Genomic DNA, 15620 nt, shown 5'->3' with positions numbered 1-15620 from the left:
TTAGCATAACTGCCACACTTTCTCCAAGGGGGAGCAGAAAGAACAAAAACAGCCCTAGATCATGACAATGCCTCCACGTTTTTGAACCGTAATGAGTGCCTTGACATGAGATATAGTCACAACACTCAGTGTAGTCTGTCATTTTGGATTGATCATAAAACAGGCATAGTAACATTTCCAAACTGTTTCAAGGACTCACTGTTTCCTCTTTATCCCTAAGGGGGATAAATTATAGATGATACAGTCGAATAATAGTTCAGAAGACCAAACGTCAAAACAACTGTGAACACTGGTTTGGGGTTTGCTGTTATTAGATCTCTGTGTCGTTGACTGCGTACTGCTCTCTCAACAATGTAATTGCCAGCCGAGATTCAGACCAGGTTCCTTCCTCTTCGTTTTCAAAGTCATTACAGTAACATGACATATCAGAGCCATTACACAAATATTCCTTTCCAACAGGTGCCTGTGGTTTGTTACCAGAGCGCTTTTGGTGTCAGAACTAACCACTTCATAACAACATCTGTATGACTAAACACCTGAAGAATCCAACCACCACAATTACTGCTCAGTATTCCTAATTGTCCAATATATATATATATATATATATATATATATATATATATATATATATATATATATATATATATATATATATATATATATTTATTGGACAATTAGGAATAATGAGCAGTAATTGTGGTGGTTGTTATGAAGTATATATATAAACTACCATCTGGAAACACCAATTGACTTTAGTAGCTAACCTACTTAATCAGAATCGGAATGTCTGGAGGGAGCATTCCGTTCAGCCAGCTCCTGCGAAGATGAAACAGACTTTCATTTCAGGACTGTTTTAATGAATGGGGGGGTAGAGAAAATAGAGGTGTAGAGAGAGAGAGAGAGCGAGAGAGAGAGAAAGGGAGAGAGAGAAAGGGAGAGAGAAAGGGAGAGAGAGAGAGAGAGAGAAAGAGAGAGAGAAAGGGAGAGAGAGAAAGGGAGAGAGAGAGAGAAAGGGAGAGACAGAAAGGGAGAGAGAGAGAGAGAAAGGGAGAGAGAGAGAGAGAGAAAGAGAGAGAGAGAAAGGGAGAGAGAGAGAGAGAAAGAGAGATAAAGGGAGAGAGAGAGAAAGAGAGAGAGAGAAAGGGAGAGAGAGAGAGAAAGAGAGAGAAAGGGAGAGAGAGAGAGAGAGGTGCGCTGCTAATCTGTTCATCGTTAAAGATAGAATTCTTTACTCTACCTGGTAATTGATAGAAGGTTCATGGATTTGTTCAGCCAGGTGCAGATGTTCGGACTAACCTGTGAAGTTTAAACAGTGAAATACTCTGTGGTAAGCAAGTAAATGTCCTGTGATCGTGTTGTATGAAAGCATGTTTTATGCGGTGTTGTATGCAACACTGTGTAAGTCTAGAGGCAGGTGTTGTGCGGTGACTACGGTTATGTTGTATGAAAGCACGACACTGTGTTAGTCTAGAGGCAGGTGTTGTGCAATGACTACGGTCATGTGTTTGAAAGCACAACACTGTGTTAGTCTAGAGGCAGGTGTTGTGGTGAGGACAGAAAGGCTGTGTGGTGATGAATGGGCACTCGACATGTCTTCTGTTCTGTATAGACCACAGCCATGTCAATATTGACCAATTTGAGGGAACGGGAGGACAGTGGTCGCTGCTGCACTTTCAATAATGTGGTCATCAAAATGTAGGTAGAACAAGAGACTTTTTCAGCTATTTCCACTAGCAAATGACTTCAAAACGTGGTAATGGCATAGTAATCCTTGCCCTGTAAGGGTAGAAAACCAAAGTGTCCTATGGTAGGGTAAGAAAATAATTTCTGTGAATGTTGACTTGATGCCAGGTGATAAAATGTGTGTTACTCACTGCACACATAAACTAGACTGGTTTGAAATGGCCAACAAATCTCAAAAAAATGAAAAAATGAAGACAGTAAGTACTGAACACAATCCCAGAATTAGGTTGTTTGAAATGGCTTGTTTTCCCAGTGGAGTAGACGTAGATTTGGAGGGAATGTTTGCATTGTTACTTGTCACATACATACTGTATACTTACATTGTATCTCACATTGTACATAGTCTTATTTTTTTCCACTGTATTATTGACTGTATGTTGTTTACTCCATGTGTAACTCTGTGTTGTTATATGTTGTCGAACTGCTTTGCTTTATCTTGGCCAGGTCGCAATTGTAAATGAGAACTTGTTCTCAACTTGCCTACCTGGTTAAATAAAGGTGAAATAAATAAATAAATAAAGAAAAAATATATGTCACCCTTTTGTCAACTTGTCCGCTAAAAACATTCCAACTAGAAAATATAAACACAGGAGAGGAGAGCTGTTAGTGGACACATTGTTTACTCAGCATAGGGCTTTACCACTCAGTAATGTGACTGAGTCTGTAATACAGTACCTACATGTTTCAAGCAGACCGCCATAATCCCTGTGCCCAAGAACGCCAAAGTAACCTGCCTAAATGACTACCGCCCCGTAGCACTCACATCTGTAGCCATGAAGTGCTTTGAAAGGCTGGTCATGGCTCACATCAACACCATCATCCCAGAAACCCTAGACCCACTAGACTTTGCATACCGCATCAACAGATGACGCAATCTCTATTGCACTCCACACTGCCCTTTCCCAAAAGGAACACCTACGTGAGAATGCTGTTAGTTGACTACAGCTCAGCATTCAACACCATAGTGCCCTCAAAGCTCATCACTAAGCAAAGGACTATACACCTCCCTCTGCAAATGGATCCTGGACTTCCTGACGGGCTGCCCCCAGGTGGTAAGGGTAGGCAACACCAGATCTGCCACGCTGATCCTCAACATGGGGCCCCTCAGGGGAGCCTGCTTAACCCTCTCCTGTACTCCCTTTTCACCCATGACTGCGTGGCTACACATGACTCCAACACCATCATTAAGTTTCCTGACGACACAATGGTGGTAGGCCTGATCACTGACAATGATGAGACAGCCTACAGGAAGGAGGTCAGAGACCTGGCAGTGTGGTGCCAGGACAACAACCTCTACCTCAATGTGAGGGGGGGCTGTAGTGGAGCGGGTCGAGAGCTTCAAGTTCCTTTGTGTCCATATCGCCAAACAAACTGTGATGGTCCAAACACCCCAAGAAAGTTGTGAAAAGGGCATGACAACACCTATTCCCCCTCAGGAGACTGAAAACATCTGGCATGGGTCCTCAAATCTTCCAACTGATCAATAGCTGCACCATCAAGAGCATCCTAACCTGTTGCATCACTGCTTTGTATGGCAACTGCTCGGCATCCGACCACAACGCGCTACAGAGGGTAATGCGTACAGCCCAGTACATCACTGGCGCCAAGCTTCCTGCCATCCAGGACCTCTATACCAGGCGGTGTCAGAGGAAGGCCCTAAAAAGACTCCATCTAAGTCATAGACTGTTCCCTTTGCTACTGCACGGCAAGCAGTACTGGAGTACCAAATCTGGGACTAAAAGGCTCCTTAACAGGTTCTACCTCCAAGCCATAAGACTGCTGAACAGTTTATCAAATGGCTACCTGGACTATTTGCATTGATCTCCTTGCATAGTCACTTTACACTTACCTACATGTATATGTAATACCCTTGTTAGAACCAAGTATTGAGTTTATTTGTTATAATTAATTGGTATTAGATTTAAAAGGTGATTGAATTGCTACCGTACTGTAATGTTGTTAATGCATTTCTTCTGAAGAAATATTTATTTAATGTATAAGTGAATAGGTTGGTTTACTTTTAAGTTTAAGTTTTGACCAATAAGGTCGCTTGTAAAGCTGTGGCCAATTGGAGAGTTGACCTGGTTAACTGGAGGCCTGGGAAAAAAAGAGAGGGAGAGAGACGTTGAGAAAAGGATGGATATTACATTATGACCGTTGGTGAAGAAGAATTATAAAAGAAGATGATAAAAATAGAACAAAACTCATACCTACCGAGTTTTGAAGGGAAATACAGATTGTATTTTATAAGAGAGTTGTTATAATTTTGTTAAGAATGACTTAGCAAAGACTGAAGCTACCGTCTCGTCGTGGAGGTATTGGACAGCCTTGAGGGTAGCCTAGCATCGTGTGAAACCGAGAGAATTGCTTGGGGAAGATTAACGAGTTCATGTTCCCATGGGATATCGGTTACTGCTAAAGAGTACTGTCTGCATTGATAGCTGTGCTTGCTGTGGATCTTGTGAGGAAACCTGCAGAGAACTGCTATGCTTCACTGAGGGAATATCCACGAGTAGTGAGTAACCACAACGGTGGGGTGCTTCTGGACTATATGTGTGTTTGTTTGTTTTGCGCTCCAATGCGTAAGATTAAGCAAGCTTGAAATAATTTGGACATGGGTTGTGCACGACTCATTGGGGTTTATTATTTTTATTTATTTTGATGTGGTGCTTTGAAAATGTAATAATACACATCTTGAACCTTATGCATGTTGCCTTGGTGGAGTGATTTACTGTTTCAATTTAATTTAATGCATGGGAAAGCATATCCTTATACAATAACAAAAATCTATAATAATTCCATCTGAAGTTAACACCCTATTTGTCATCACCTTACATAGTTTACAATAGGGATTCTTATTGGAGATGTCCTTCTCACCTAACATCCCATGCTGTTGAGATACTCTACGTAAGTTAATATCGTGAGAGTCAAATTCGAGCCTGGTGAGAGGGTTACATACATATTACCTCAATTACCTCGATTAACCTGTACCCCCACACGTTGACTCGGTACCGGTACCCCCTGTATATTGCCTCGTTATTGTTATTTTATTGTGGTACTTTGTATTTTATATATTATATTGTATTTGTTTTATTTACATTTGTTTTGTATATATTTTCTTACTTACAAAAAAACTGCATTGTTGGTTAAGGGCTTGTCAGTAAACATTTCACAGTAAGATCTTTACCTTCACAATAACATTTGATTTGATTTGACTTTGGTGCACTGTCCAAAAATGGCACCCAATCCCCTATAAAGTGTACTAGTTTGACCACAGCGCTACGAGTGCACATTGTAGGGAAAAGGTTCAATTTCAGACGCAGCCTTGGTCTCACAGCGTTTCTCTACATGCCTCAGATGTTGAGTTATAGAATAGGGGAGAGGAGATGACTGTAAAACTCACAGTTATCCACTTATTTTAACCAAATAGGATTCCTACAATGGTCCTTACATTACTGTCTACCATGGTCCCCAGATTACTGTCTACCATGTTCCTCACAATACTGTCTACCATGGTCCCTAGATTACTTTCTACCATGGTCCCCAGATTACTTTCTACCATGGTCCCCACAATACTGTCTACCATGGTCCCCACATTACTGTGTAACATGTTCCTCACATTACTGTCTACCATGGTCCCCACATTACTGTCTACCATGGTCCCCACATTACTGTCTACCATGGTCCCCACATTACTGTCTACCATGGTCCCCACATTACTGTCTACCATGTTCCTCACAATACTGTCTACCATGGTCCCCACATTACTGTCTACCATGGTCCCCACATTACTGTCTACCATGGTCCCCACATTACTGTCTACCATGTTCCTCACAATACTGTCTACCATGGTCCCCACAATACTGTCTACCATGGTCCCCACATTACTGTCTACCATGGTCCCCACATTACTGTCTACCATGTTCCTCACAATACTGTCTACCATGGTCCCTAGATTACTTTCTACCATGGTCCCCAGATTACTTTCTACCATGGTCCCCACATTACTGTCTACCATGTTCCTCACAATACTGTCTATCATGGTCCCCACATTAGGCTCCACCTCCTTCCCTGCAGTTAGTCACCGGCTCTTAAGCATTCGTTACAGAAATCACTTAATGCCGGTTGACGGAAGCTAGCTGCTCTCGACTCCCAGGTGCCAGTTAATTTGTCTGTGTTGTCTCTGGTTATCTGGGTCTCTGTAAGCCCTGTTGTCCTCGTAAGCCCCCTGTCTGTCTGTCTCTCTCTCCCCTGGTATCACCGTGTATCTTTTATGCTAAAAGAACCCAGGGCTGATTCTGTGTTCCTGCCAGCTCTAATCTCAGTTAATGTTGTTCTTACTTCAGCCCACAGTTCCTCACCACTCCTCTCCCAACCCAAGTGTTTATTTGTTGAAATCAGGTGTCAACCGCCTACCATCTCACCACACACACACACACACACACACACACACACACACACACACACACACACACACACACACACACACACACACACACACACACACACACACACACACACGTTAGCTTGCAGCAGTGGCTGTAGAGGAGAAACAACAACACCAGAGCCAGTCTACAAGCTGTTCCAGCTGTTTCCTTGTGTTGTGTGCTTCGATCTGTGCCTGATGATGTTCATAGACAGCCTCAGCAGCAGCTCCTGTCCTCATCTACACCTCTCCTTCTGTTACCCACCTCCCCTCCACTTGCTGGGCTGCTGGGAGAGGGCTTTGTTAGCTGTGTGTGGGCCACGTCCGTTCTCACCGACACTGTAGTTGACATATACTGTAGCCTTTACTATAGAACCCATGTTTTACACATGTTATAAAACCCATGTTAGCATTTAGTTGGACAGTGTAAATGTAACCGATGTGAAATGGCTAGTTAGTTAGCGGTGGTGCGCGCTAATAGCGTTTCAATCAGTGACGTCACTTGCTCTGAGACTTGAAGTAGGGTTTCCCCTTGCGTTGCAAGGGCCGCGCCTTTTGTGGCGCGATGGGTAACGATGCTTCGTGGGGTGTCAGTTGTTGATGTGTGCAAGGGTCCCTGGTTCGAGCCCAGGTTGGGGCGAAGAGAGGGACGGAACCTACACTGTTACATTGGTGCCGTGACCCGGATCATTGGTTGCTGCGGAAAAGGAGGAGGTCAAAAGGGGGGTGAGTGTAACCGATGTGAAATGGCTAGTTAGTTAGCGGTGGTGCGCTCTAATAGCGTTTCAATCAGTGACGTCACTCGCTCTGAGACTTGAAGTAGGGTTTCCCCTTGCGTTGCAAGGGCCGCGCCTTTTGTGGTGCGATGGGTAACGATGCTTCGTGGGTGTCAGTTGTTGATGTGTGCAAGGGTCCCTGGTTCGAGCCCAGGTTGGGGCGAAGAGAGGGACGGAACCTACACTGTTACATATACCATGTGTATCCTGTACATAATAATACAACTAATAAAACTAATGTTTGACACATACTATAGAACCAACATTGACCCATACTATAGAACCCATAATGACCCATACTATAGAACCAACATTGACCCATACTGTAGAACCAACATTGACCCATACTATAGAACCCATGTTGACCCATACTAAAGAAACCATGTTGACCCATACTATAGAACCAACATTGACCCATACCATAGAACCCATGTTGACCCATACTATGGAGCCCATGTTGACCTGTACTATAGACCCCATGTTGACCCATACTATAGAACCAACATTGACCCATACTATAGAACCAACATTGACCCATACTATAGAACCCATGTTGACCCATACTATAGAACCCATAATGACCCATATTATAGAACCCATGTTGACCCCTACTATAGAACCAACATTGACCCATACTGTAGAACCAACATTGACCCATACTATAGAACCCATGTTGATCCATACTAAAGAAACCATGTTGACCCATACTATAGAGCCCATGTTGACCCATACTATAGAACCAACATTGACCCATACCATAGAACCCATGTTGACCCATACTATGGAACCCATGTTGACCCATACTATGGAGCCCATGTTGACCCATACTATAGAACCAACATTGACCCATACCATAGAACCCATGTTGAGCCATACTATGGAACCCATGTTGACCTGTACTATAGAACCCATGTTGACCCATACTATAGAACCAACATTGACCAATACTATAGAACCAACATTGACCCATACTATAGAACCCATGTTGACCCATACTATAGAACCCATGTTGACCCATACTATAGAACCCATAATGACCCATACTATAGAACCCATGTTGACCCATGCTGTAGAACCATTGTTTGGCACTTTGGGATGTTTCACACCAACCAAAACACCTCTTTGGTGGTCATATTAGGAAACTGTAGTCCTCTCTCTACCATCTGACTCAGTTTAGCTTTAAAAGATTGTAGACCTCCACAAGTCTGGTTCATCCTGGGGAGCAATTTCCAAATGCCTGAAGGTACCACATTCATCTGTACAAACAATAGTGCGCAAGTATAAACACCATGGGACCAGGCAGCCGTCATACCGCTCAGGAAGGAGATGCGTTCTGTCTCCTAGAGATGAACGTACTTTGGTGCGAAAATCATTCCCAGAACAACATCAAAGGACCTTGTGAAGATGCTGGAGGAAACAGGTAGAAAGGTATCCATATCCACAGCAAAACAAGTCCTACATCGACATAACCTGAAAGGCCACTCAGCAAGGAAGAAGCCACTGCTCCAAAACCGCCATAAAAAAGCCAGACTACTGTTTGCAACTGCACATGGGGACAAAGATCGTACTTTTTGTAGAAATGTCCTCTGGTCTGATGAAACAAAAATGTAACTGTTTGGCCATAATGACCATCGTTGTGTTTGGAGGAAAAAGGGGGATGCTTGCAAGCTAAAGAACACCCTCCCAACTGTGAAGCACGGGGGTGGCAGCATCATGTTGTGGGGGTGCTTTGCTGCAGGAGGGACTGGTGCACTTCAAAAAATTGATGGCATCATGAGGCAGGAAAGGTCAAGGTATTGGAGTGGCCATCACAAAGCCCTGACCTCAATCCCATAGAACATTTGTGGGCAGAACTGAAAAAGCATGTGCGAGCAAGGAGGGCTACAAACCTGATTCAGTTACACCAGCTCTGTCAGTAGGAATGGGCCAAAATTCACCCAACTTATTGTGGGAAGCTTGTGGAAGGCTACCCGAAACGTTTGACCCAAGTTAAACAATTTCAAGGCAATGCTACCAAATACTAATTGAGTGTATGTAAACTTCTGACCCACTGGGAATGTGATGAAAGAAATAAAAGCTGAAATAAATCATTCTCTCTGCTATTATTCTGACATTTCACATTCTTAAAATAAAGTGGTGATCCTATCTGACCTAAGACAGGGACTTTTTAGTAGGATTAAATGTCAGGAATTGTGAAAAACTGACTTTAAATGTATTTGGCTAAGGTGTATGTAAACTTCCGACTTCAACTGCATATTAGAGAGCTATTTATAACTTGTCAGAAATGTCCAGATCTACTAGCTTATGTCAGCTAACGTTTTTTATTAAGGTTTTTAGCCCATATTGTCGTAATTTTTTTGTCACTTAAATATCACATGAATACACATTAGACATGGCAAAATGGATAGAATTGCAAGAAAATTTGCTTAAAATGGCAAAATGTTCTTTGCACCCCATGACAAAATGTATAGAATTGCAGAAAATAAACTTTAAACCTGCAACATATTCTCTCCACCAACAAGAGGGGTGTGAAAAGTTTGTTTCATTAACAGTGCTTGCGCCCATAGAAATAGACGTGGCGCGTGCACACGCAGAGGGGTGGCGCGGGATGTTTCCCAATGCTGGAAGAGGGTCCCCGAGTGAAAAAGTTTGGGAACCCCTTGGTTAAGCAATCCTTGCATTCACATACCCCTATAGTTCTTTCATGTTATAAACTGAAGCTAGCAAAGTCTACTTCCCTCTCAGACTAGCGGTGAGTTTCCAAAACATTGGTAGTACTAAGATCCCATTTCGTCCATTGCCAAACAATGGACTTAAGACGGTCTTAGTGCTACAAAGGTTTTGGAAACTCAACCAAGATTAGCTCATGATGCTCATCTGAATGGTGACCTAACCTGTTCTATCTCTCCATGCTCCTCTTTGTGTCCCAGGTATGATAGGGATTTGAAGCCCAGCAGCAGCTCTCCCTCTATGGAGGAGGATGAGGGCTTCAGTGACTGGACCCAGCGGCTGGAGAGACGCAGGCAGCAGGCCCAGCGCATGGAGGAGCTCAGTCAGGCCACAGAGGAGCAGGACCAGAGGCCCCTGAACGGTGCCGCAAAGCCCTCCACACCACATACCCTCTCTGGCTCAGCCACCCCCACCACATCCACCTCTCGCCAGCAGAGTCACAAGGCAGAAGTGGAGGATGAAGAGGAGAAGAAGTGGGGAAGAAAGGAAAGGGAGAGGAAAGGGAGGGAGCGAGAGGAGGAGGTGGTTAGAGAAGAGAGGGAGAGAGAAGAGGAGGCAGAGAAACAGAGGCAGGAGCAGATGAGAGTGCTGAAGAAGAGAGAGGAGGACCAAAGACTTGATGCTGGGGAGAAGGTACTCTTTAGCATTACTGATTTAAAAAATATATATATTATAGGCAAATATGTGTTTAAGTAAGAAAATGTAAATTATGAATATGATTATTCAAAAATGTATGTCGTTGAAGTAGTCAACTTTGGAGATGTTAAATGTTCTTTGCAACTCCAGGTGAAAGAGAAGAGCAAAGAGGTGAAGGTCTCGTACACATCCAAAGTCATCCTGCATACAGAGGCAAAGCATGGCAACATCAACGGAGACACAGCTGGGGAGAAAGTGACATCATACATGGTCAAAACCAAATTAAGGGCTCCCAGGTAAATAATGGCGTATTATGGTATATGGATATGTCTCACCAGACCTGCTTCCAAATTCAGTTACATGGCAAGCAAATCACATCGCAATTCACATTGTAACTCCCTAGATGTTTCACATTCTAAACCATCAGGATGGTGAAAACTCTCTTCACATCCTCCTCCTCTATATATCCACCTTTGTTCCTCCATGCAGTCATCCTCCATCTCTCCCTCCATCTCTCCCAGGGCTGTGGTACAAATGGCAGCGGCAGAGGTTGAGGAGGAGGCCATCTTGGAGACAGAGGCCAAGCTGGAGAAGATCCGACGGAGCCATGCGGAGAAGGAAAACCAGGAGCTTGAGCAGCTCAAACACAAGCAGGCTGAGGCCGAGCAGGAGCTAGAGGAGCTGAAGAGGAGGAGGGAGGAGAGACGCCAGGTCAGGAAGGAGGAGGAGCGCAGGAGCAGAGAGGAGGAGCAACAGCGTCTAGCCAAGGAGGAGGTGATGGTCAAATACTTTGTAGACATATTATGATGCCCACGACCTTAAGATACACACACAGAAATAGATTAAATGGTGATGGGCATTCCGAGTCTTTACATTGAGCCGGATCATTTGGCTCAGTTCACCTAAAAGAGCCCTTCATTTAGCTCCCAAATGGCTCTTTGTTCAGTAGTGCTTAAAAATGTACTTAGAAGCATGAAAAAGTAGGAAATTGTGAATGTAAACCGTAAAATCTGCCTTCCATTATGTCCGATCGTGAAATGTGAGTTCAAATACATTTTTACCTGACCAAATTATTAGATCGCCTGCCAATAAAATGACAATCATTTTTTAAAGCATTGGAAAAATTGTACATGGTCCTGAATCAGGTGCTCTCCCACTATCTATTGTTCCTGTAGTGAGAATGTCTTTCAGGGAATCTTTTTTACTAGTTATCTGCAGATAATCGTTGTCTCGCTCTTTCACCGATTTCATTTCCACCAAAAAGATCTGTTTAAAAAGAGTTGTTCATTCACAAATGACCCATCACTATGTTAAACACATACATCACACATGCAAAAGGAGCTTTAAATCAGCTAAGCAGCTATTATTATCTTATGTGTTATTTTTTATTGAACCTTTATTTAACTAGGCAAGTCAGTTAAGAACAAATTCTTATTTACAGTGGCCTACCAAAAGGCAAAAGGCCTCCTGCGGGGATGGGGGCTGGGATTTAAAATTAAAATAAATTGTAAAGACTAAGGCCATAAGATATACAGCAGCTGAATGTAGCACTCACTAAATGAGCCACCCCTTTGCCTTATAAGCTCTCCAACAGGAGAGCCTATTATACATTATAATGTAGCTATTATCACATGTGGTACACTCTTAGAAAATAAATGTGCTATCTAGAACCTAAAAGGGTTTTCAGGCTGTTACCGTAGGAGAACCCTTTGAATAACCCTGATTGGTTCCTTGTAGAACCCTTTTAGTTCCAGGTAAAATCCTTTCAGGTTCTATTGGGAAACCTTTCCACAGAAGGTTCTACACTGAACACAAAAGGGGTACCTGAAACCATAAAGGGTTCTACCTGGAACCAAATATCTTCTCCTATGTGGACAGCCAAAGAAACCCTTTTGGGACCCTTTTAACTAAGTGCAGACAATTGTCTTCTCATCTTGGGCAATACTGAACCATTGTGTCTTCATGTACAGGAGGAGAAGAGGAGGATGAAGGAGGACATAGAGAGGAGGAGGATGGAGGCAGCAGAGCGGATGAAGAGCCTCAGTACCTCCAGCGTGGACGGAGAGGAGATGTTTAGCCCGCTCAGTCCCAAAGGCTCCATCTACAAGGTAGCTAACTTGTCTGTTTCCTCTGTCTATGTAGCCACGGTTTGTCGTCATTGACCATGGTCATATACGACAAGTACTGTTCTTATGATATGATAATGATACCTTTGTTTTCAGTATTTTTCCCCAAAAATAAATTGCTCAGAAAGACTAAAATGTGATTTTATACCATCTTTACAGCCATTGTGTTCAGTTTTAAGCCTGTAAGTTGCATGTGTGTGTTTTAAATGTCAGAATTTGCCACAGTCTCCACCACAATGCTTGTAGTGTGATCAGGTCACACACATTTACAAATGGGTTTGCGATCTGTGTTGGCGTTTGTGTGTGTGTGTGTGTGTGTGTGTGTGTGTGTGTGTGTGTGTGTGTGTGTGTGTGTGTGTGTGTGTGTGTGTGTGTGTGTGTGTGTGTGTGTGTGTGTGTGTGTGTGTGTGTGTGTGTGTGTGTGTTTGTGAGACATGTGCAGCTTTGAAGTCGATCAGTATTCACTGTTTTGTGTCAATTACCACCAGGTCTATGTCTGTGTGATGTTAATTTGCTCTGACAGCATGTCTCTACATACATACTGTACCTCCATTCCAGTGAATGAAAAAGGCAGAGACCATAATATGTCATAGTTTTTCAGACCATGGCCAAACGGTCACTCTGACAGCCTGTGTTTACACTGTTCTGTGTTACTGTCCTTAACTCCTTCCACCTCGCTCTGTAAAAAGTAGGGTAGCAAGTCATTCACTTAATATACAGATATTCTGTATACAGATACAGAGATACTGGCGGCAGGTAGCCTAGTGGTTAGATTGAATCCCTGAGCTGACATGGTAAAAATCTGTTGTTCTGCCCCTGAACAAGGCAGTTAACCCACTGTTCCCCGGTAGTCTGTCATTGTAAATAAGAATTTGTTCTTAACTGACTTGCCTAGTTAAATAAAAGCTCAATTTTAAAAAATTATAATAATTCAAAATGTGTTTCCATGGGTTCATTTGTTTGGATTTTAGCATTTACACTGCATGGTATGTTGTGAAGGGTTGAGTAGTGTACTGTACTCCTGCTTCTTGTATCATTTCATTAGACTTGTTGCCTGTCAGATACATTCAACAGGATTTATAATCCACTCAGATCCCATTAGGATATGTAGCCTAATCACAGTTACTGGCTTTGTGTTCTGCCAGGAGACTCCAGTAAGGACCCTAGATAACCTTTTAGAGCTGGATGTCATTTCTAACACCCCAACCCTATGAGCTTGCTTTATGAGCCTGGCTCAACTCTGACTTTAATATATCAGTCAGATCATTGAGATGGCTAATTACATTTTTACAACCAGATGCATATATCATGTAGCTCTCATCTGTCATAAATGCACTCGCTGCATGAAGCATTCAGTCGCCTTTTCGTCTCCTTGACAGACAACAAGTTCAGCTACTAATAATATTATGTTTCCATGCACTATCTCTTTAATATTACGTTTCCATCCACTATCTCTTTAATATTACATTTCCATCCACTATCTCTTTAATATTACGTTTCCATCCACTATCTCTTTAATATTACGTTTCCATCCACTATCTCTTTAATATTACGTTTCCATCCACTATCTCTTTAATATTACATTTCCATCCACAATCTCTTTAATATTAAGTTTCCATCCACTATCTCTTTAATATTACGTTTCCATCCACTATCTCTTTAATATTACGTTTCCATCCACTATCTCTTTAATATTACGTTACCATCCACTATCTCTTTAATATTACGTTTCCATCCACTATCTCTTATTTTCACTTTCTAACCCGACTGTACAGGGCTATGTGGTGATGGGGTTGCTGTGGTGGTGTCCTTGGGCCTTCGTAATTAGTGCTGTCATGAGATTCCTCTGATTATGTGTGTAATTTTAGAGAGAGAATGAATAGATTTTGACAGGAGAAAATACATGCTCTGTGAGTTGGGGTCAACATGCTGTGCTATTTGATTCAGGTTCAGGGCTGAACAGTGAACAGTAACATAAGGGATCCTTCTGTGTGGGAGGAACCAGAGCTTGGTGCTGGATCCTTTGAACTATGACCTCTTTGGCAAGTAAGGGTAAAGGACAGGACATTATGACCCTGCCTCAAACTAGAACCCCTCTCATACAAATATTAGTGTTTTGATTAATGATTAACCTAAGACTTGTAATCCCAAACACATTTTCTTTACTATGATTCAGTCTGTAATGCAGTAAATACACAGATTCAATGTAAGGAATGGGTTTTGGAAGCCTTTCCACACCCTGATTTCATTATAACTATGCCTGCAGTAAACCTTGGATTAAGGCAGAGTTAGCTTGAATCTCTCTCTGGTAATATAAACGGACAGATACAGGCAGATGGAGACGGTTGATAAAGACCAGTAGAACATTGCTCTGTTTGACTTGGAAGAGATCTCTACTGCGTCAGGCTAAATCCAGGGCTGTGATTAGCATCACATTGATCATGAGAATCCAGTCTGACAATTCTAGAAGTCATGGAACACTTCACTGTTCTATTCTAATTCCAAAACAATCCCGTTCAACATCCTCCTCATCTTTTTCAGATCACAGAGAGAACGGAATCCTTGAACCGATCCCTAAAGAAAAGGTGAGGCATTTTCACAATGACACAAAGCAAACAAACAAATTCCACACCCTAAGTTGTTTAAATTGTACTCTCACAGTTTCTTTCTAAATCTTGGTTGCAACTTGAAGTTGACCAAAGTCCCACTGGGCCCCCCTGAGGAAGCCTGGATGGAGAGGTGCTATCTATGGCAGAACAGCAGTTATGCCGGCTAAATGGCTGGTGTGTAAAAGTAAACATAGAAAAAGAGGGCCAGTGGTGACCTCTAAACCTCTCTCAGTGCATCACCTTTGTCAACCTGGGTGATTTATGGCTTGGTTAACTCTGACCAGATGTGGGGGCTGGTGCCTGGGCTGGCTGGGTTCTCTCTGGTGGCTGGTGAGCTATAGCTCTGGACTGTGGGACTGCGGTGTGGCTCCATGCAGTCTGACCACAGTAGTCAGTTATCAGTGGTAAAAAGCTCTGAACAGTTGGAGTAGTAGAGGCCAGGTCCGGGTTAAATGAATATGGAGAGTGTGAATGAAAACAGGGCGTAATAACGACTTTATCATCCAGGTGCAGGTTTGAGATCTGAAGAATTGAGTGTGACATCATGTTTTAATCTAGGACGGGGAAGAGTTTA

At 42.8% G+C, this 15620-nt stretch overlaps 1 protein-coding gene across 1 annotated transcript in view; it reads left to right on the top strand.

Annotated features, from left to right (window-relative positions):
- Positions 1-15620, top strand: part of LOC115192706 (non-muscle caldesmon) — a 38386-nt gene that overhangs the window by 11411 nt on the left and 11355 nt on the right. Inside the window, exons 3-7 of the mRNA XM_029751489.1 lie at positions 9876-10308; positions 10462-10607; positions 10833-11085; positions 12282-12419; positions 14979-15022. Coding sequence (XP_029607349.1) covers positions 9876-10308; positions 10462-10607; positions 10833-11085; positions 12282-12419; positions 14979-15022 — 1014 coding nt within the window. The remainder of the gene's footprint in view (positions 1-9875; positions 10309-10461; positions 10608-10832; positions 11086-12281; positions 12420-14978; positions 15023-15620) is intronic.

This window comes from Salmo trutta, chromosome 4 (genome assembly GCF_901001165.1).
Source record: "Salmo trutta chromosome 4, fSalTru1.1, whole genome shotgun sequence".
In the NCBI taxonomy this organism is placed as follows: Eukaryota; Metazoa; Chordata; class Actinopteri; order Salmoniformes; family Salmonidae; genus Salmo; species Salmo trutta.
This window is presented reverse-complemented; position numbering and strand designations above follow the sequence as displayed.